Source organism: Anarhichas minor, unplaced genomic scaffold (assembly GCF_050575085.1).
Source record: "Anarhichas minor isolate MPS153535 unplaced genomic scaffold, ASM5057508v1 ptg000003l, whole genome shotgun sequence".
NCBI classification, from domain to species: Eukaryota; Metazoa; Chordata; class Actinopteri; order Perciformes; family Anarhichadidae; genus Anarhichas; species Anarhichas minor.
Genome location: NW_027466449.1, coordinates 9,934,108 through 9,957,370, shown reverse-complemented (window position 1 = coordinate 9,957,370; position 23,263 = coordinate 9,934,108). Strand labels below are relative to the sequence as shown.

At 42.0% G+C, this 23,263-nt stretch overlaps 2 protein-coding genes across 3 annotated transcripts in view; both read left to right on the top strand.

Moving 5' to 3' along the window:
• The first annotated feature begins 812 nt into the window (after positions 1 to 812).
• Positions 813 to 4,017, top strand: LOC142955620 (tubulin alpha chain-like). Of its 2 annotated transcripts, XM_076097092.1 has the most exons (4): positions 813 to 1,641; positions 2,361 to 2,583; positions 2,667 to 2,815; positions 2,988 to 4,017. In XM_076097092.1, the coding sequence occupies exons 1-4, from the start codon at positions 1,639 to 1,641 to the stop codon at positions 3,963 to 3,965; spliced, it is 1,353 nt and encodes a 450-aa protein (XP_075953207.1). In that variant the 5' UTR covers positions 813 to 1,638; the 3' UTR covers positions 3,966 to 4,017. The 2 variants fall into 2 exon arrangements, with proteins under 2 accessions (XP_075953207.1, XP_075953206.1); XM_076097091.1 differs by lacking the exon at positions 813 to 1,641 and having other exon boundaries at positions 1,648 to 2,583.
• A 10,011-nt stretch (positions 4,018 to 14,028) lies between these two features.
• Positions 14,029 to 23,263, top strand: part of lama5 (laminin, alpha 5) — an 85,096-nt gene continuing 75,861 nt past the window's right edge. The window contains exons 1-2 of the mRNA XM_076097090.1: positions 14,029 to 14,629; positions 20,122 to 20,274. Coding sequence (XP_075953205.1) covers positions 14,315 to 14,629; positions 20,122 to 20,274 — 468 coding nt within the window. The 5' untranslated portion in view covers positions 14,029 to 14,314. The remainder of the gene's footprint in view (positions 14,630 to 20,121; positions 20,275 to 23,263) is intronic.

Here is a 23,263-nt window from a genome sequence, read left to right as displayed (position 1 = left end):
CAGCCTACTGTGAAACGTAATGCTCATTATTACATGAAAGCACAAACTCAAAACTGCATTACTGGAGGTTACGCAACTATTTACATTAGGCTTTTATTGTAACGAGGTACTGAAGATAAACCAGCTCGGTGGTTAGAATATGAGTGACATTCATTTGTTGAGCATCACACTAGAAGTCGGTATGAATGGTAGCATGAAACCTGGCCTTTGTTGGCGAGTTGGCTTAAGTCTAAATCCTTTGAATAGCTGGTGAGATCTGAGGTAATGTTTTATGTAACAGGAAGTAACATAAAAGGTGATAGAAAACCTTGGCAAAAGTTTACCAAAAACCAAGAGGATAAGGCAGCGGCAATTAGACACATTCATTAACATTATGGATGAACGGAAACAAACCAACTAAATAAGGAAGCGTAGCCGTCAGGGTCTCTAAGGCCAACATAATAAAGAAAACCCCCATGCTAACTGGAAAAGAAGAGATCAGCTGAAGTACGACCAAACAAAACACAATACTGAACTCCCCAACTAGACAAAAACAGGAGAAAACGTTACAAAATAAAAGGCAGAGAACCCCTACAAGCTTCCACTAAGTTTGAAAACCCAGGTAGGGCAGCACAAATGCTCTTGTAGCAGCATCAGCCAACCCACAGCACCACAGGCCCAGAGTGAACAAACGAGGGGGCGGAAACACTGGATTCGGGGGTTGATATCCAGCTCCACTGACGAGATGAGGACTCTCAGGTGTGGGTGCTTCCGTGATCCCCAAGGACCTGCAAAGACAAACAGCTCTCTTCTAGAAAAGAGGCATTGTTAAGTCAGGGGGTGTAACAGTTTCCTCACAGGTACTGAAGGATAATATAGAGTTATGAGCCAGGACCCCATCATTACTGTGATTTATTCCAGCATGGGCAGCATGTCACAATAAATGGAAGTTTCCTTCAAAATCAGAAAACTTGTTCTACACTTCTAAAAGACAGCAAGCAGAAAAGAAAACTCTGGACTTCGTTTCTCGTAAATAGTCATAAAATGAAACTCGTTCAGCTGATGCTCTCTTTCTTTAGAAATTGAGTCAACAGCACATACGTGGTGGAAGGTTACTGAGGACATTTACTCAAGTACACTTAAGTAATGTTAATTTATAAATAATTCTATTTCATTAATATGACATTCTGAGTAATGAGTACTTTTACATTTTGTACTTTTAGTAACATTTTGACTGTAGAACTAAATGTAGATAAATGCCCTTTTATAGCATAGTGTATTTTTACATGTATTCTATCTTAATTATATGGAAACAAAATCTACAGAATGATAGATATTCTTTCAATAGATAGTCCTATATATCTGGTATGTTCTTTTTCTCTTATTGTTTGTATAAACTTGAGAGTTCAATAAGGAAAACAACTCTCACTGTCATGGCCATTACCACTTGTGATGAAGATCAGTGCTTTCGTTTAGCCAATAGGAAAGAAGCTCTTGTGACTCTCAACAAATTGGCTTCAGCTGCTTATTCCGTCTTGTATAAAGAGCTTCACTTAGCGGTGCTTCCTGTTCGTCTCTCACACAGCACTCCTTGAAGCGCAGCTGTGAGAGTTAAATCAGTCTAGTCATCCTTATTCCACGCCTCTAGATTCAGGAAACATGGTGAGTATGGAACAATGGGAAGTTTTCTTTTATATTATTTAACCAGGCTCAAAGCCCACTTATCACAAATGTAATCTAACTATTTATCGGCATAAATTAACTGTTATAAGAAATGTTTTCTTGTCTATTGTGTGTAGTGTTTTATCCTCTGTTTTTATTTTATATTTTAGTAGTAATATATTTGTTGTGTATTTTAGTTACGTTATATTCTTAATATTATGTATTGTGTTGATGATCTATACATCTCTCCCAGTCTTTGTGGTGTTGTCTTTCTATTTTTACCACCTATTCGAAAAGGTTTTTCCTAAAATAATTAATAAATCAGACACTTAATCTGTAATATTTTCATGTTGTACTACTGGTTTGAAAATCGTGTGCGTACGAAAAATATGACTGTGTGTATGTGTGCGTGTGTGTGTGTGAGATTTTAGTCTCTTAATATGGTTTTATTCATGGATAATCAACTGTTTGTCTGAATAAGCTGAATCATTTTAAGACTATAAATAGATGCGCACCATGTGTCAGGTGACTTGGTCATGATGTTGTGGTATCTGGTACTTTACAAAGAGCCCTTTTATTTCTTCCCCCCTTTGGACCGTAGCTGCCTTTTAACATGTGGTGATGATCTGAAGCATCTAATGCATGATGGTTAAAACCTATAGATGGATGTCTGGCAATATTTAATGGTAAAACGTTACAAATTGCCCGTTCCCCTCCAGCGTGAGTGTATCTCGGTGCACGTCGGTCAGGCTGGTGTCCAGATTGGCAATGCCTGCTGGGAGCTTTACTGCCTGGAGCACGGCATCCAGCCGGACGGACGGATGCCCAGTGGCAAGACCACGGGAGGAGCAGACAATTCCTTCAACACCTTCTTCAGTGAGACCGGAGCTGGACAGTACGTCCCCAGAGCGGTTTTTGTCGACCTGGAGCCCACTGTCATTGGTAAACTCATTAAATACAGATCCCTCTTTTATTTCATAAAATCAAACCCTCAAGTGATTTCTTATTTGAACCGGTCTATTCAGATGAGGTGCGCTCCGGGGCCTACCGACAGCTGTTCCACCCTGAGCAGATGATCACTGGCAAGGAGGATGCTGCCAACAACTACGCCCGTGGACACTACACCGTCGGCAAAGAGATCATTGAACTGGTGCTGGACAGGATCCGCAAACTGGTGGGTAAATTCAGAGCAGGAGAAGTTCCTTCCTAATCAGGCTGGAACACTTTGGCAACGTGTACTTGTACTCTGGTTCAAAGATTACAGCACAACCCTAAATTACAATTTACCTACATTTTGTTTTACTGCATCTCATATATGTGATCAGTGTCTCTTCCTCTGCCCTCAGTCTGAAAGGTGCACCGGCCTTCAGGGCTTCCTGGTTTTCCACAGCTTCGGAGGTGGCACCGGCTCCGGTTTCACCTCCCTGCTGATGGAACGTCTGTCTGTCGACTACGGCAAGAAGTCCAAGCTGGAGTTCTCCATCTACCCAGCCCCTCAGGTGTCCACCGCTGTGGTGGAGCCCTACAATGCCATCCTGACCACCCACACCACCCTGGAGCACTCTGACTGTGCCTTCATGGTGGATAACGAGGCCATCTACGACATCTGCCGCAGGAACCTCGATATCGAGCGTCCCTCCTACACCAACCTAAACAGGCTGATCAGTCAGATCGTGTCCTCCATCACTGCTTCCCTTCGTTTCGATGGCGCCCTCAATGTTGACCTGACCGAGTTCCAGACCAACTTGGTGCCATATCCCCGTATCCACTTCCCTCTGGCCACCTATGCCCCCGTCATCTCCGCTGAGAAGGCTTACCATGAGCAGTTAACGGTGTCCGAAATCACCAACTCCTGCTTCGATCCGGCCAATCAGCTGGTGAAATGTGACCCTCGCCGCGGCAAATACATGGCTTGCTGCCTTTTGTACCGTGGTGATGTGGTGCCCAAAGAAGTGAATGCTGCCATTGCCGCCATCAAAACCAAGCGCTCCATCCAGTTTGTGGACTGGTGCCCCACTGGTTTCAAGGTCGGCATCAACTACCAGCCGCCCACTGTGGTTCCCGGTGGAGACCTGGCCAAGGTCCAGAGGGCCGTGTGCATGCTGAGCAACACCACTGCTATTGCAGAGGCCTGGGCTCGCCTTGACCACAAGTTTGACCTGATGTACGCTAAGCGTGCGTTCGTGCACTGGTATGTGGGTGAGGGTATGGAGGAGGGAGAGTTCGCCGAGGCCAGGGAGGACATGGCAGCGCTGGAGAAGGATTACGAGGAGGTTGGAGCCGATAGTGTAGGAGAGGAGGAGGATGATGATGGAGAGTTTTAAACTGATCTGTACTCTGATTAACTTCAAAAATAAATTGTGTTCAGTAACTGCACTATTGTTTGATGTCTTTGATACACCTCGTCCACGGGACAGAAGAACTGTTGAACAGGTCACCTTAAAGCATGCTGCCATGTTGGGCAGTATTAAACTGGTTTGTATTGGAACAGTTACTCTGCTAACATTATATTCTAAGCCAGAGTTAAACGTTTAACGTAAGTTAACTTTTTGATGTCACTTAGAAGAGCTAAATTGATTGTATGAAAAGCAAGAAATGATCTTGCTCCACTCACTTTAGTCATATGGGGAAAGTCACAGATGTTGTATCTACTTTAGGAACAGTTCATTTTAGGGGGAAAAGATGCCTCCTTCGTATTTTGACAATGTTGTTTCTTGTTAGATCATGTCATATTTCTTTGAGAGAAAAACATAGCCACAAATAGTTTGTTACATTTGACATCCAAGAAATGAATATAACACCTGGTGGTTTCACTTTATAAAGTAGCCCTCTACCACCACCAGAGGTCCCCATTTATTGAGAAAATATTGCTCTAAAATATTTTTCATTTACTTTATACAGTACATAATGGTGGAGCAAAAAAATAAAGGAGTTTGAGGACAAGTACTCTTAAACTTAAGTAAAACTAGCCACAGTGTAGAAATACTGTTACAAGGAAATGTAAAACTGATCCAGTGGATCAGTAGGTTGCAAGGAAATTATTTTTCTCGGGCTCCCTCCAACAACGCTACAAAATGTGTAAAATGTGAGAATCCAAGACACAGACATAAAAAAACAAAAAAGGTGATCATAATAAAATACAATACCTAAAATGAAATATAAGTACTGAATACTGAAAAAACATATTTTTCTGTGCATATTTTTTACCAACATTTCTTGCAAAGCATGTGCCAGGATTTACACGTGTGGATGTATTTTGTACTACCGTCTACAGGTAGCCATTTGTTTTACATTTATTACACGTTTGCAGTTTTAATAGCAGACGGACTTGAAAAGTCTGCTACTCGTTGACAAAAGTGTGCAGTTAGCGTAGTTGCATGCTAACTTCATCTTCTCTGTGACTGTGTCACCATCGCATACTATTACAGTAGGAAGAATACATCCAAACATTTCAAAACTGAGCCATCTAAAGTTGCTGTCAAGAGTCTCAAAAGTGTACATGATTTGTGTTGAGAAGCTAACATGTAGTGTCAGATACTGATATCTTTTAAGTCAGGACCCATGTAGACAGGAGACACTTTGCTAATTAGTCAAAATATCAATACAGCTCTCTATTGTAATAGTAATAATGAATTTTTAAGTGGTTATTCATCACTTTTCTGCCCTAAAGGACATCTTAATATATGTTTTGGATGTTTTCTTTCCACTAATCTGAAAGAAGACATGTCGTGGAGGCAGAATAGCACAAACTCTTAAAATTGACCAAACAATGTTTTAGCCTGGGGCGTCTCCAGAAAAATGTTGAAGGTGATCCGTCAGGAGAGATGGGGGATGTCAGGCAGCTCTACAGTAACACAAATCTGATTTCATCCGACTTAATACTGGTGATTTCCATTAAAAGTGAATGCAGCCTTTGCAAAATTGAACATGTTGCATTCTCTTAGCGACTGATGTGCTGGAAACTTTATTACAACAATACCGATGTTGGACCTGTTGCAAGTATGTTTTTGTAGGAGGGGCACGTTACTTCCTGTCTGACTCTCCACCATCTGGCCTTCAAGGAATGAGTGAGCAGATGAAATAGAGGTCAAAGTTTGAATAACAGGGCAAGGCATGGGGAAGTTACCGTGGTTATTCAGGCTAAATGCAGCGTGATGGTCCAGTGGTGTGTGAGAGCGGTTTTAGGGCGTCTGTAACCTCACACAGCCTCAATGACAGGTATCATCAACTGCTGCTTCACTGCTTTGTTCCCACACATTTTCTCTCTCTCTCTTTTTTCCAACAGGTGAGTAATCGCGCAGATGACGAGTTTGTCATCATCGTCTTCCTCAATTCTCCTCTTCTATCGCTCTCTTTCTCTCTCTTTTTGTCCCAGACGGCCTGGTTGGACTGTGGAACAATTCATGTGAGGAATATTTGCTTCACAACCCATTTGCGTCAATTAAAAACCACTCAAAGGTCCTGTGTTGTGAAGTGCTCCTACCATCTCAAGTGCACGTATACTGAAATGTGGCCGAGAAATCTTCACGTCCAGCCAAAAGAAACTGTTGCTCACTGACGGAGAATCAAAGTTGGATGTCTCTACAATGCAGTGCTTGCAACAATAGTTAATGGGTAACCAGCTCTCACCTCCTCAGCAGTCTCTCTTTCTCCCGTCTTTCTTGGGTGAAATTACAGACAACAGTGTGCTCTGCAGTTTAGCCTTTTAATTGCATCACTTCCTGTTTATGGACAAATAACTGTTAGCTGCCTCAAACCTGTCTGGTGTGTGTGTGTGTGTGTGTGTGTGTGTGTGCACACTCGTGTGCACACTCGTGTGTGTGTGTTTGGAGAGGAAGAAAGATTTTGTTTTAAAAACAAGACAAATATATTGAAGTATGCGAGAATGATATTTAACAACACTAAATGTGAACTGCCCCACACGGCCCTGTGGGACACTAATGCTAAGTTTTACTTCTTTTTTTTCACTCTTTAAGTATCTGTATGACACACACACACACACACACACACACACACACACACACACACACACACACACTCAGTGCACCTTCTTTTGGAGCCAAAGTCCTAATCTGAATTAAATGCTGAGCATGTTTGCCTGTGGCAGGGAGCGCCAGGCGAGTCTAAGCTCGCCATACAATGATCTTAACGTGTAGGGATGGAGGCCCCACATACTCCCCCCAAACCCCCTCACCTGGCCCCCTGCATACCTTTGACACACACACACACACACACACACACACACACACACACACACACACACACACACACACACACACACACACACAGACAGACAAAGAACTCTGTTTCAGCCTTGAAACAAGGGACAGGAAGCCGATATGGTCCTTCAGCAGAACATCCAAGTAAAATGTATCGTTATATTTAGACTTTGATTGCATTTGTGCTGACATATAGTTGTACTTTATGTGTTCTATCAGCAGTTTTTTGTGTTGTGTTGATCAGTGACACAACTTTACTGACTGAAGCTCAACTGCATATTCATCTAAATAGAAGTCCATGTCACCATTTATTGCATTACAGCTCTGATCCAGGTGCTGTTTCCGTTTTTAGCTGCACAGGCAGTGTAGGAGGGAGGGCCAGCCTGTCAGGCCGCCAGTTCACCCTGCAGGTTCTTTTAGGGCCACTAGGTGTCAGCTCAAACAAAACTCAGACCATATTTAAGTGAACAGCTGAACTAACTTGTGGTACTTCTAAATTAAAAAAATAAAACAGTGATTGTAAATCACCAAGAATAACTTTTACACTATTTTGCATCATGCCATGGTTATATATTATATTACAGTTTATCTTAACTTGTCCAGCTTTCTTAATGTACAGCCTGATGTCTATCCCTCACTTTTTTCATTCTACTATATCTCTCATTTTCCTTCTTCACCCTATTCCTAACTTCCTGTCTTTTGTCGTGCCTCTCTCATCCTTTTGTCCGGCTCGTCTCTTTGTGTCTCTTTGTGTCTCTTTGTCCTCTTTCGGATGCCAGCGGACTTCAAAGTAGTCGAGATCTATGAAGGGAAAGGAGGAAAAGAGAGAGTGAGCAGGTCAAAGAGAGGGAAAAGGCTGCAGTCTAAAGTCAAATTCATCCTCATGTAATACCTGTGGTGACATTGTACCATTGCAACTGCAGAAAAACACAATTATCAATATTCTTCAACTTGAAAACATTTTAGTAAAGTAATATTGGGTAATTGCAACAGAGATAATATCCCTAACAACATTTCTTTTTGCTCTTTTCAGAAGACAAGTTTTCTTTACATGCGGGCAATAAAGTTTGCATTTAATTATCTATTTGTGAACGGATTGCAGTAACCTAAAAACTGAGAGCTTCTCTGGCTGTGACGTTTATAAACGCCCTCGAGTGCCTTCCCTCTCTTAAAGCTCCCAAACAGCGCCAACTGTGTGTAGCTAATACACCGATCTGGCTGGTAAATTAGTTTGCAAATTACTTTATTTATGTTTTCTAACATTAATTTGATAAAAAACTACTAATTTAACTGAAACACTAAAGCCTTCCTCAATCAAACAAAATAACTTTGCTAGGCAATAAGCTGTAAAGAAAAGCACATGGAGCCCTAAGGAGCATTAACATGCTGATTAAAACCCACTACAATCTTCCCAGTACCTTTTTATACTTTTTTTGTATAAGTAAACATTTTGGCATGATAATGGTACTTGAGGAAAGGTCAGGGGGTCACCACATATCTTTCCCTGGTCTGAAGTGTTGTATGGATGCTTGGATCGACTGAACCACAGGCATCAATAACATCAAGCTCTGATCTTGATAGAGAGCGAGAGAGAGAGAGCGAGAGAGACCCACCAGGAGTGTGTGTGGTTTGAAGTGTCTTGTTGGAGGAGACAAAGAGAAGGGCATGTAGGTACCTGCCTCTCAAACACACATTTTAGTCCGTTGTCAACCCCAAACATCCCCTCCCCGGCCCACAGCACATCAAACGCATCCACCCTCAGCACTGTGTGTGACGTTTGTGTGCGTGTGTGTGTGTGTGTGTGTGTGTGTGTGTCTGGAAGTCCTATCTCCAGAACGGGAGGCGGCACACTTGAGGAATGCTGGGAATAGACACACAGTATTTACTCAATACTGTTATCATCTGAATATACTGAAGTTATGGCTGCAAAAGAGAAGAAAAAATGAATTGTGTGCACGTATGTGTGTTTGCGTGTAGCATGTGATGATAAGAGCATTACATTTTGACTGAAGACAGATGCTAACAGATGGATTTAGATAAAAACATCGAGTTTTCACTAAAGGGTGACAACAGGAAGTTCGGAGCTGCAGAGCTGCTCCTACAGCTTACACTTACACTAATGTGGACCAATTTGTTTACCTGTCAGATTGGACTCTATTCACAATAAGCCAACTTAATGTTAAAACACAAGTTGCCAGATATGTAAACGCTGTAAGTCTACTAAATATCAAATATCTGTCACTGTGAAAAAATCCTGTCTCCTAGTATTATCCTTATCGGATCGATTTTAGATACGGAGAGGATGTTGGCAAGCTGCCACTTGAGGATCGAGACAGGACAATAGTGACGTGTCTTACAGCCTTAGGCCAAAACGCTATGCAGGAGTTTTCGAGCACCAGAAACAGGAGTTTGAAAACACTCCCGAGAAAACTCCGGGGTTGCCACTTCGTGTGGACGGTCGTAAACGCGTAAGTTTAGAAACGATGACGCCCACAACTGCGTTTGCTCCTTAGCAGTTACGACGTGTCCTTCCCCGATTCGTCACGCCCCTATCACGTGACCCTTTACCGGAAAATCACACACACGACAGTCTTGATTATCGATCGACTACCAGGTTAATTTGAAGACATGAAGAGGCAACCCCAGAGTTTTCAAACATATCCGTTCTCGGGAGCGTTTTCAAACTCACGTAGTGTGGACGCTCAGTGTAAACGTAGCAGGAGATATGCGTTTTCAAATGTCAACGGAGGTCATGGCCTTACAGTCCACGAGATTCAGCTCAACAGCAAACATTTTTGGATTTGCATAAATACATTTTTAATCACAAATTAATTTTACTTAAATTTGTTGATTGCAATGTCAATCCCCTGCACTAAAATCTATTTTTTGTATTTGTTTTCAGTGTGGAAAGTTTTGCTCTCAAACCTATTCTGTTTGTTTGGATAATAAAGACACAGAAGTAACTCCATAAATACCCACAAAGATTATTTATACCCCGAACAAAATTTGATGGGAAAGCTTATGGATACTGAGGCCTGCAAAGGAAACACTGATTGTGTCCTTGCTGCTGCATTGCTCAGCCACATTTACTTTCATTACTTTCATTTACTTTCTTACTTCCTATGATACTCCCTTCCTTCCCTCCTTTCCTTCCTCCCTCCCAGTCTTTATTTTCAAACAGATTCCAACTTCTTAATTTGTGTATGTGTGTGTGTGTGTATGTGTTTGTGAGTGTGTGAGCGTGCGTGTGTGTGTGTGTGTAGGACCAGCAGGGGGTAAGTGGTTCAATTGATGGAGCAGTTAGCAGTTGCCGCGACAACAAGTGGCCTATCCCTCATTTCTCCTTTGGTTTCCTTGGTAAGCAGGAAGTAGATTAGTTCTAGAGTTCAGGAAGAAAGATGGAGAGAACGAGTGGATTAGTGAGGTGAAACGACAAGCCCTCTTTCTTCCTCTTTATCTGTCTCTCTCTTCCCATGCTGTTTTCTCTTTCCCAGGTTTTCTCTTTACTCTGTTGTCCTAAAGATCTCCATTCCTCTTTGTTTGTATGCAGTTAAATAAATATACTTTCACATTTTGATGGAATACGTTTATTTGCTTTCTTTCTGAGAGTTAGTTGGGAAGTAGGATTACACACTCATGGCTGTGCATTGCAGAGTAACAGAGCTCGAGCCTTAGCTTAGCATGAAGACTGGAAACAGGGAGAAACAGCTAGCCAATGTCGAATATCCTTTGGCGATAAGTGGTAATAACAGGTGTTTTTGGGTGACACTTCACACAGATCCAAATAGTGTTGCCTGTTTGAGTTCAGTCAGTTGGCAGTTGTTAGTAGAGAACAGGAAAACAACTGTTAGCCGCTTCACTTGCAAAGGATTTGAAGAGCTAGTCCGTTGTGTTAGCTCCACCTACCCCCTCTGATGGACCAACCACTGCTCCACTGCTGGGTGCCGCACCACCAACTGTACGCTGCTTGGGATTATTCCTGGGAATGTCGGCATCCTGTTTGTTATACTGTTAATGCAAAGACTTTCGTCAGTGGGCAGTCTGTGATAGTGCAGCTCAATCTGCTCTTATCATGTTTCCTCCATGTATATCTTTTCTGCTCCTGTGTTTAAGGTTTACGTTCAAAAAAGCATTGGAAGACATCTCCTCTGGCTCTCAGAAACTGTCATTTTAAACATTTTCTGACATTTTGTGAAATAAATGAAATGATGGGTTAATTGATAATGAACATTGGTGTAAGTTGCAGCTGTAAGCTGGAGCACACAAACCAAGCAAGTGAGTCCAGTTGGACCCGTGAGCCTCCAAACAGCCTGTGGAATGTTCTAGTGTGTCAGTGAATGAAGCTCTGCTGCATTAACACACTGCCTCTAGAGTCCTTTAAACTACAGGAGGTCACTGACCCCTGCCCGTGTGTGTGTGTGTGTGTGTGTGTGTGTGTGTGTGTGTGTGTGTGTGTGTGTGTGTGTGTGTGTGTGTGTGTGTGTGTGCGCGTGTGTGCGTGTGTGAGTGAGGCAGACAGCAGCCCACAGGTCAGAGTTCAGCATGTGTTTGACAGACGATGGAGGAAGTAGATGTGTGAGGTTTCTGGACTCTGGACTGTGTGTAGACTGTGCTCAAACATGGCAGTAATTTCACCTGCGTTACTTATCTTTCTTTTTTTTCTGTAGGTTCACCAGTATAGGATTTTTATGTCAACATCCTTTCAAACCAAAAGGCCTGTAAATACTCTGACTCACCTGAGCATCTGTTATCTATGTGTGTGTGTGTGTGTGTGTGTGTGTGTGTGTGTGTGGACGAGAAACCCTTTCATCTTCTAAAGTGGTTCCTGTAGCTTGATTAGATGGCGGTGCTCCAGAGTCCATGGGACAACACACACACACAGACACACACACAGCTGCTCAGGTGTTATCCTATAGGTGCATAAGCTTCAGCACAGTAGAGTCTGTGTATGCAGCGAGATGGTTTACATGGTTTATTTTCCAAAAATCAACCACGTATCTCTGGTGCTTTACCTTTTGTAACGTTTCTTCTACGATTCCTCATATAACTTGTTGAAATGACACACTTATATACACACTCTTATACACGTGATGTACATTTCCATACATCCCTTGTAATGACTGTGTAAAAACAACTTCATTGCAAAATTTCCTCAGACATTCTGTGATTTTCAGTCCATCAGAAAGGTGTCTTGTGATGACTTTTTGTAATTCAGCAACATCCAGAAATGTGCCTGAACTTTTTTCTGTATTTTGCAGTGAGTAACATTGTGTTTGTTGCAGCCCCGTCTCGTAAAAATTACATTCAGCGTAAGTACATTGTCAATTATGGGTTGGATGGATGAGTCAAACAAACACAGGACTTTCACCCAGGAGACCACTGCTTGTGTCCTGTGTGAAATCAAAAGTCAATGTTGACTTATTTTAAATAATGTAACAAACTTACTTATTTTAAGCTAAACCAGTAGTTTTGTTGCTAAATGTAAGCAAGTAGTTTCTGCAATCTTGGAGAAAATACGTATCCCTCTAAACGTAATTGAGGATGCAGTAGTTGTGGGAACGTAATTTTGTCGGAGACAGGTTTATTTGTTTCTGTTCAGATGTGGGAATCGAAACCTGTGAAATGTGTCATTACTTACTTTGGCACATTCTAACTAAAAGATGTACGCCTGGATGACGTTCTTCATTTGGCTGCTCACAAGCAACACACAGACACTGGGCCCAGGAGCCTCTTCACCTTTTAATCCGTCCTTGATGCTCGGCCAGTTCTCACACACACACCAAACACAAAGATGAACTTAAATGTGCAATGTACATCACAAACAACAGTTTTTGAAATACCAGTTATCTTTACCTGAGTAAGTCAGGGAAACAGCTGCCCTCACACTTCTACAGCTATTCAAACAGAGAAAGACATTTAGAAAGAACAACTTATTCTGAGGGCCGGCAGCAGCTTCCGGTGGTTTCAAGCTGAAGACGGTTGAGTAACAGAAGATCATTCTGGTGTCTTTTCTTCTGTGACATGAGCCATTTAGAGTTGAAGAAAGTGTGTGTGTGTGTGTGTTGAGATGGAATACTGAGTGGACACACTGTCTCTCTCTCACACACCGACCGACAGCAGGACAAAAGTCTGTATGGGATGGTCTGACAGCTCCCAGGCAGAAAGACGAGATTATAGAGAAAGAAATAGAGAGAGAGAGAGAGAGAGAGAGAGAGAGAGAGAGAGAGAGAGAGAGGAGGATGGATGATAAGCACAGAAGAAGAATGGTTATTCTGTCTCTTACAACATTACGTTATATTTTGCACATTTCTGCACAAAACTACTACTTCTAAAACGGTTCAGCTCTTTCATTTTAAAACAAAGATACAATACATGTTTTTTATAGCATTTTATCAAATTTATATTGTACATTGTTCTATTCTATATCTATGTTTCTTGACTTTTGTAGTACTTGTTTTTTATTTGGTGTTTTCTCTTACTCTGTTTATTGTTATGCACCAATACGCCAAAGCAGATTCCGTGGATGTGAAAACCCACTCTGAAATGAACCGGATTCTGATAATAACGAATCTATACCATGAATCACTGGATTTTCCCGAATCCAAACCCCTAGTGGTATTCCTCTTTCTATTGGGTGCTTACAAGATCTGAGTGTGTGGCCGTCTGTGTGTGTGTGTGTGTGTGTGTGTGTGTGTGTGTGTGTGTGTGTGTTTGCATGTTTGTTGAGAGCACCTGTCTGTCTGTCTGTCTGTGTTTATTTGTGTGTTTGAAGGGTAATCTGGATGCCCATTCTGTTTGTGTGGGTTTATTTCCCATTTGTTGTTTTTCCACTGAGTGTAATGATGCAGAAATGTCAAAATTAATGAGACAGTAAAGAAAACAAAGATACTATATTTTACACTCATAAGATGGACTGATGGGGAGGAAAAAGTGAAAAGGAATAGCAGTGAAGGTGAGAAAGAAAACTGACTAGAGAATTAAGGAAGCTGGAGAGAAAAGAGAAATAAAATACACAGAAGTGAGTAATAAATTCCCCCAAAGCATTGATCAGATTAACGATGCATCCATGTATGACGGCTTTATTTCAACCGATTAATGAACCGTGATTCAAACGCTGAGCATCGGTAGGAGTTGTGCCCTCCTCCATCAACCACTGGGGACGGGCCAAACGAGAGGAAGGGGGAGGGAGGGTGACTGCAGATTGAGTTGGAATAGGTGCCTGGTGGAGCGACACGGAGAGAAAGAGGACAGAAACCTCAACACACCGCTCCCCAGGACTATAAACTAACTCCCATTCCTCTCTTTCTTGCAACATATCTCCCTCTATTTTCCCCCCAAATGCCTCTCTCCTACACGCGTTAACGGCTCACTTCTCCTAAAACTCTGAGGGATTCATTCCTCAAACTTTTTTTTTTTTTCTTCTTCCTCGGACCGGAGCGAGCGAACAGGTGGAGATGATGGCGAGCGGACCGGCGGCGGCGCCGCTCGGCGCTTCGCTCCCCCAGGCTCTGCGCACCCAGAAGCGGGTCGCGCTGCTGCTGTGGCCGCTGTTAGTGACCTGCTGTCACTTTGTGTCGGCACAGGAGCTGCCGGAAAGAAACGGGGTGAACGGATACAGCCTGCACCCGCCCTACTTCAACCTGGCCGATGGCACCAAAATCACCGCCACGGCGACCTGCGGGGAGGAAGACACCGGCAGAACCGTGCAGGACCTGTACTGCAAGCTGGTCGGAGGGCCGGTGTCCGGAGACCCGAGCCAGACCATCCGGGTGAGCAGGACAAAGCTTTATAAACATCTAATTCCAACTTATGCTGCTCAATAGTGAGTCGGAAACTTTATTGGATCCAATGGAGTTTTGTTTTCCATAATGTTTCTTATTAGTCAATATTAATTGCAGTTGTCCTTCATAATAGTCTGATAGGGTGTTGTATGCTCAATTTTGAGTTTAACAGTGATTTTCGCGTGTTTATTGCACTGTTAAATAAGTCCTATGATATTACTACAGGCTCCGAGTGTGTCTGTGGTGCTCCGTAGTACTGATGTGCCTGTAGTAGGCTATGTGTGTATGGCAGCATTAAACATTTTGTTGCATTTGCAGCATACTCTTGCTTCATCAGTCTACTTTTAGGACTTAATGGAATCTGATTTAGGATTTGTGATGACATATGATCTCCACTTGTCAAAGTATGCTTTTGAAACGCATTACTGCTCTTTTTACTGGTGTTTTGCACCAGTTTTCTGTCCTCAAGCTGCATGTTTTGATCTAGTTTTTCTACGCTAGATTTTATGGGAATGCCAACCTGCACACTTCACTGCATTCAGAGTAGAGAGTTGAACAGAGGGGGTCAGCAGTGTGCGTGGATCTCCCAACTGCTCTGCCAAGTCATTATTTCATGCACTGCTTCCTTTGTAGGTCTTGGCAACACTTAACACAGGCCACTTATATAAGGACAGGCAGCATTTCACTTGGACGGAACTCCACAGAAATTCAGCTACCACATAATTTACGTGTTTATAGTTGACTTTTGAATGTGAAGATGAGCTTGTAAAAAGCAATGTGTGTTTGATGTCTGAGCCTCCAGGTATCACCCGTTAACCCAAAAGCTTATTGCAGTTTCATATAGGTTAACCATTAAAAGCAACCCTCTGGGCGATAACATGCAGGCTTTATTGCCTTCTCCCTCTCTCTCCCACCTGTCATTGCCTTTCCTCACGGTGACTGATGTATGTCTTTGAAATCCAACTAAGTTTATCTGCAAGATTATCGCGCCCAGAGCGAACGCTGCTCCACTCTGGTGGTGATTCATAAGTCAGGAAGGAACAGAGAGATTCTGTCACTGCTAAATCCTGAGCTGATGTTTGGTGTTTGCAAAACAAGGGACCTGCATGCTAATAAGTACCTTGTGAACTGAAATTAAAAGAGATCAGACATGAAGATAAAGATGTGTTGGTGAGATAATTGGAAGATTGGTGAGAATGAACAGCAGGGAGTCTGAAGTGTTGTTTGAATGTAAAGACTGTGACTGAAGAAAAAAAAAAAAGCATGTGCCCTGAGGGGTGTGTGTGAGAGCTTTCAAGATTCTTTCAAGTTGTTTAAACTTTAACTTAGGATCTACACAGAAACAAAATAAATTCCACCGTAGATGGGAGAATGAAAGAAATATATATTTTACTGAGTAATTCTCTTTAATTCAGCTGGTAATTTGGCCCTGTGGTGTAAAATCCTCTGCAGTACTTGATCCCGACCACATTTGACCCACTTCAGCGTCTCCACACTGAGGATTATATCCAAATGTTCTCTCATCAGAGTTTTCTTTCAGCCTTTCTCTGATCTGCCTGCTCAGGGCGGTTTGGTTGAAGTGGTGACGTTGGTGCATAATTAGCTCAGGAAATCTCAAAATGAACCCAAGAAATCTGGTCATTAGCTCGAGGAATGGCGCATTCTGCGTTTGGGCTAAGAGGTTCAGCCCACTTTGCTGGGCTATTGTGGCTCGGCCCACTTGTTGGGTTCCTGGACCCCCTGAACAACATACACACACACTCACGCGCATTACCAGAAAACACACTCACTTTTCTGTGTTGAGGTTAATTCTGTTTTGATTTGACAGCAAGCCGTGAGAGTGTTTTTATTAATTAAAAACAGCAGGAGGACTGTAGTTTGTGTGGTGTGGCAGAAAAAGCTCAGGACTTTTACCCAGGAGACCGTTGCCCATGTCCCGTGTGAAACCAGAAGTCAACATTGACTTATTAGTCACATAACTTGTACTTTGGTAACACCACTTCTGTAGTAATTTGAACCCAAACCACATCTTTTTCTCAGCATAACCAAGTAGTTTTGTTGCCTGAACATCGCAGAAGATACACAGGCGCACTGATCGCTCTCATGTTGCTCGACATCTGTAGGAAAACACACAAAAAATAGCAAAAGTACTTTTCATAACCGTCGTATGAGGATACGTTGCACCAGGAATTGTACCAGTTACTCATGATGGGTGTCAATGGGAATTTAGGCTGTAAAAACAAATGTGATTTCACCTCAAAAGATGACCCAGTGCGTGTACCTTTTTAATTTTGGTGAAGTATCATGAAATACTGATGCCATATACAATGGAAGATTGATTACATAACATGGCAGGTGTTGGCTGAGCAACACTTTGTTTCCCTTTGAGTGAGGAATCCAAGTCCTCAGGGCAATGCTGCTGGAGAGTTTTGCTCATTCACCTAACGATGGAGGGAAGGAAAGAAATGGGAATAGAGATAAAAAGCGGTTGAATGAAATGGTGTGTAATGCACAGAGAGAGAGAGAGAGAGAAGGAACTCTAAATGTTCATTTCCAGGGGGTCTTTTTGTTGACAAGAGAGGATTGAGCGTGTGCTGTGAAAGAAAACAGAGAAAAAGAGAACAAAATAGCGTGAAAAGGCGTTTGACAGGCAGGGAAAAAAGCAGACTCCCTGACATCTCACTGTACTAAACAACCTGTTGTGTTCTTTTAAGGTGTCACAAACTTGGGTAGGAAATCAGCTGAGCCATTGTTAGTTGTTTCAAAGCTCACAACCTGAGAAGCACCTTCATTTGCCTGTTTAGCTGCTAACTGGAGGTGATTTCCTGCCTTCTTTAGTGTCTTCAAGTCGTTCTGAACTGCTTTGTGGTCTCAGACTTTACAGACATGACAGCAATAAGTATTAAAGGAGATATTTAGATAATTACAATTGAGTAAGCACAAGGGTATGCAATGGGCAGAATATAAGTGGGAAATACATTTTTGAAAAGCAATGACAAAGTAAGAAACTGCAACAATTTCAAAGATACAAATGTCTGTTTTATCACTGAAATACAACTACAGAGCCAAATAGCTGTCACTGAGGGTAATATTTTATAAATTGTTAACCTCAAATTAGTCATTCATACTTATTCATTCACTCAATGAACAATGTGCCCTCAATTTACTTCATCTTGCTCTCTGAAGAGCTTCATTTTCTCCTCACTAATCTCAGGGCAGCCATGCTTTGTAGTAGAGGCACTAATCTTGGTTAGGGATGAAAATAAAAGTGAATTCAATCCAAGTGGCCAGTGATGAAGGTAATAGTAACGTGGACCTAAATTGAAGAGAATGATTTGTAATTTTAAGTACACAAGATTCACACAAATGTGAAAAGAAGGAAAGTCGGGGGACGGGAGAGAGGGTTCGGGGGTGGGGTGGATTCAGATAGGAAGCATCGACCTCTGACCTCAGTGACCTGCAGTGATAACATCTCCTAACTCTGGCTTTTGTTCAGGTCCACACTTGTTTAGTTTATGCTAACGCTTACATAGCCAGCAGTGGTCGGGTTAAACGCTCTGACAACCAAACTGGATTAGCTAAGAATGAAGAGAGGCTTTAGAAGCCAAAGAGGTGGAGAGGACACTTCAAGTGGACTTCAGCCCGACGGCATCACATGGCTGGAAGTTGTAATGCCATGGTTTGGCCACAATGTCAAATTTGCTTCAAATCGCTCTTCCTCTGGTCTTGGTGTAGACAGAGTTATTGGCTTGTAACGCCAGAGTGTGTTCAGTTTTCTCCTTTTCGAGGTGTCAATAAGAAAGTTACATATCGTGCAACAGCGCTTGCGGCAAACGAGACTTTTTAATTTTTGTTATTGGTGCAATACAACATTACAAAAAGACACGCCAATTGGATGGTGTCAAGACATACAAACATTAGGACTCTAAGACAAGTACAGTACACTACAACAGTTAATACTGAACTGGGAGGTTAAGTTGGGCAGGTACTGTAGGGAGAATTATAAATGATAATAATGATAATTAATAAGAGATTTATAGGACTTCTTAATATGTTATCAAATAAATGTACAGTTACTCTACCACTAAATTGAGGAACAGGCGTCAGAATGCACTACAGAGGTCACTGCTATCCAACACGCCCCACAGCGCAGACCTCGGTACCAACGTCGCCGGTGTAAGAGACGGCCTTCACCTGGATGGAGAGTTCTTTAAAACGGTGCTTGTGTGGACTGAAGTTGTTGTTTTTTGAGAATGAAGGAGGAAAAACACAGTTTACAGAAATACCCATGTACGTGTGGAGAAGTGCCTAAGATTTATGTGGAATTGCTGAAAAGTTCCTTTCGGACATTTAGACAGCTGGACTGCATGCCTGAATTTGATTTACTTTCCACAAACAAATACCAGACGATGAGGCCTGATTTGTGCTGCGATCGGCCACTTTTGAGGTTATTGCTTAACTTTGTTATTTTTTTAGGTTATACCAGCCTTTCAACTTGTGTTCTTTGGAAATAATTGTCATGAAGAAGTGACTAATTAATGTAAGATCCAATTGTAATTTTGACTTTCTGGACTTATCCTTGAGTGAGATACTAGTATACCATACACTACTTGATAGATAAAGTACCTTATAGTAGCAAGTGTGTATTATTTTTTCACCGAGGCTATGGAACTATTGTTACGAATGATTTTCCCTTTCTCATATAGTACACTATGATTTAAAATCAGACTGCAAATGTGTGTGAATTTAGCACAAAACAGTCACACTGAGGCACAGAGACTACATTTATGATACATTTGAACCTACTAGCAGAAATACAATAGATATGGCCTCACTGTTACCGCGGCCTCATCGCTGGAATATACATGTAAGTAACTTGACCCGGGTAGCTTTGGGGACAAACGGTTATTTTTCATAGTGTTTACTGTCACTCTGAAACACTGGTTTGGGTGGTTGGATAGGGCTGTAACTTAAAGACTAAGGGGTCAAATCCCACAATAACCAGTGTGTGTTAATAACCACTTACATCCTCTTATGGTGTTTCTGAGCAAGAAGTTCAGTCTCCACAGTAGATCTGTAAATAAAAGTTAAAACAAAGTGTAAAGAGGACTTTTGTCAGTGAGATGTATTGAGATAATCCAACCAAAGACTACTGCAGGTGTCTCACTAATTAGTTCCTCCTCCTGTTGAACCCATCTGGTGTATCAACTGATTGGATTTGAACCCTGCAGGCTCTCATTTGGTACATGGAAGCTCTTGTGTATCCTCTGTGACATTTGATGAAATATCTAATGATCAAAGCATGACTCAAAGACTACAAAATGCTAGGATGTAGGTAAAATTATTCACGGTGCACCACACAGCGGCAGAGTCTGTGGGGGGAAATGTGGTTGTAGTTTCAGTTGAGAGCTTTGTAACGGTAACCTCGTATGCTCAACTGATGATTAAAACTTTATACATGTCTGTCTCTGTCTTCTCAGGGACAATACTGTGACATCTGCAGCCAGGGCGAGAGCGATCGCGCTCACCCCATCACCAACGCCATCGACGGAACGGAACGATGGTGGCAGAGCCCGCCCCTGTCCCGCAGCACGGAGTACAACGAGGTGAACGTCACCCTGGACCTCGGACAGGTAGGACTCATTAAATCGACATACTGAAACACGCCTACGCATGTTGTCTATTTACTTTTTTTTGTTGGTCAATCTGTGGTTCCATTAAAGATTCTCTACACCAAAGGTGATGCATCACAAGCTCTGCCAGTGTTTTGAAATGGTATACACTTTCTGTCTCCAAACTGGGTGTTGATGCATGCTTCTCTGAGTGTTTTTCTAGTATTCCAGCTTGACAGAATGATTCAGGATTGTAAATATCAGCGTGTTTATTGGAGTTGTGAAGTACATTTATTCACCTGAAATTCTGATCTTGGTTCTTATTGACTTGCCACTTGTGCTGGAAATGTGAACATGTTTTTGTGCCAACCATCACCTGAGCCCATTAACTGGTTTAGTAGCTCAGTGATAAATCTGCCTCTTGAAGCTCAGTGACACAAAAGAAAAACAAAATCAAACGGTTAACTCTTCAGTTGATTTTAGAGATGTTGTTTTTGGCAGGAGCTTGTGTTTGTTCCAGCTGGTGTTGCAGTGACTCTATCAGAATGACACACACTCGTGTATAGACGTATAGCACACACACAGGGACGCCCTCTATACAGAAAAGCTTCACTCTGTCTTCCTGTGCTCCAAGTTAACCTTTTTGTGTGTTCTTGAACGTCGCTCTTGAACAACCTTTTATGTTTCTGAATGCGACTCTTTTGTGCCAGGCTCTGCTGCTCGAGTGCCCTCATTCAGCAGCGTTATGTGTGTCCAGTGTGTCCGTGCACTTGTGTCCTTGACAAGAGTGTTTTCTGTCATGGCATTCAGTTTCCCATCCCTCTTCCGTCTATCGTCCCCTCTCTCCTCTCTCTTTACTTTATTCCCTTTCTCTCGTCTGCTTCCCTCGCTCAGGGTCGAAGGTCTCAGTAGAGAAGCAGGGAGCTGTCATTGTCACTGAGTGCTTAAGCTTTGATAAGCCTGTTTACCTTGTGAAAGTAGTAAAATAATGAATAAAAAGTAAAAAAAATATTCACAATCATGTTGGCATTGACTGGATGACAACGATGCAGGCTACCTGGAGTTTTTTATGGGATATCGACTTTGTTACTGTGAGGAACTTTTAACTGGTTATTAAACAGTCTCGATACTTTAATACTCTTTAATACTGATGTCTCTATTTGACCTACAAAAGTAAACAAGACCATCAGTGAGAAGAATATCTATTTCTATACAGTTATTCTTATGTTTGGCATCGGTTCCACTGGGTCGGATTCCATGCGAAATCGCATGAAATCATGTTTGTTCACCAGAAAGTCCTTCAGCTCAGACTACAGCAGGGCCTCCGATCCATCTTTTCTTTGTGTTATTTCTTGTTATATTTGTTTTTTGGGGGATTTAGACTGTTGCTTGGACAAAACAGGACATCTGGCATCTTTTGAATCCAGAATACTCAATTCAATTCATATTGGTTCAAATCGTAACAGAAGTTAGCTTGAGGCGCTTTCCATTAGGGGCAGGTCTAGACCCTTCCCTCCTGAGCAAGCACTGGGGCGACCGTGCCAAAAAAACCTGACATTTTATAGACTAAACAAGTTATTCATAATGAAAATTCTCGTTAGCTGCAGCCGTAGATGTGAATTAGTCCTCTTTTATTAGTTTTCTTGTCAACAGCATTGCGAGGATGATTTTGGTACACTTGCCCTGCATGTTCAGTGCCTGAATGAGTGCACTGGAGAAAAAAATTGAGAAAATCATCGTGGCACCGAACAGTTTGAATTTGAAATTCGCCAGAACTGATTCAAAAAGATATGTCGGTATAAAACCTTCTGGTAGCAGCTAGAGATAACCATGGACTTTGACTTTGCTTTTGATTACATCTTGATTACAACCTACATAACAAAATGTTTTCTGGGTGGCATCGACGCTAAGAAGACAGGGAGGGAGGGCAGGGGGCGAGAGAGGGAGAGAGGGTCTCTGGTTACCAGGTAGCAGTTTTGTCTTGAAAGAATGTAGGTAGGCCAAGGCTTGTGTGTGTGTGTGTGTGTGTGTGTGAGGGACACAGTGACAGGGCTCAGAGAGTGTGTTGAACACCCACACCGACCCCCCCCCCCCCCCCTACCTCTGGCTGAATGAAAGAGAAGGAGAGGAGGGAGAGATTGGAATGTCAGTTAACCTGCCTCAACATGCAGAGGGGAAGGCTTGTTAAATGACCTCTCTCTCTTTAATGTGGATCGGTCTCGTCATGGCCGATGCAAGTTTTGCCTATTATTAAGTTTTGTTTTGGGCCGATATTAGTATAATGCTTCTATGTAAAGAAATAGTTTTTCCAGTTTTGTGCAGAGCATCTTATAGTGGGCAGTGGAAATGGTTAAAAATAAGTGTAATATACAAAGCTAGTTCATTTTAAATATAAATGTGCTCAGGAATTCAAATTCACTCATGAAAGAAACCAGCAAATTAAAGTGACTAGTTACGCTTGAATATCACCACATCAATCACGACACATCTTCAGGAAGAGTCAAACGTGTTTTGCCACTATTAGCTAAATATGACCCCGAAAACAACAACTTTTGATTTTTAACAGCAGGTAGTGATGGGTGAGGGAAAACATTTATTTTGGTCATATTCACAACGTTTATTTTTTTTCATGTTATGTTTTATATTCTCACTTATTTGGGAACGCTGTCCTCTAGATTTCTTTAACAATCAAATGTGGACCCAAAAGGTAACCGGTAAAAGGTTTTTCGGTTGGATAATTTCTCTAAATTTAGCGTACTCTTGTTGGTTTCTCAAGATTACCAACCCAATGCTTAAAATCTAACTGTAAGTCTTGTTAACAGAAGTACTAAATCCCAGCCTAATACACAGCAGTATTTTGATTTTAAGACTGTTAAGATTCCCTTGAGCAAGGCACTTGAAGCACACCAGTTTGTCCATTACTCTTGGGTGTCGTCAGGTGAATGGGATTTCAGAAGGCTATGCAGCTCAACTGTTTATTTTTTTAAAGAACAGATTAAGTTCTTCTGCT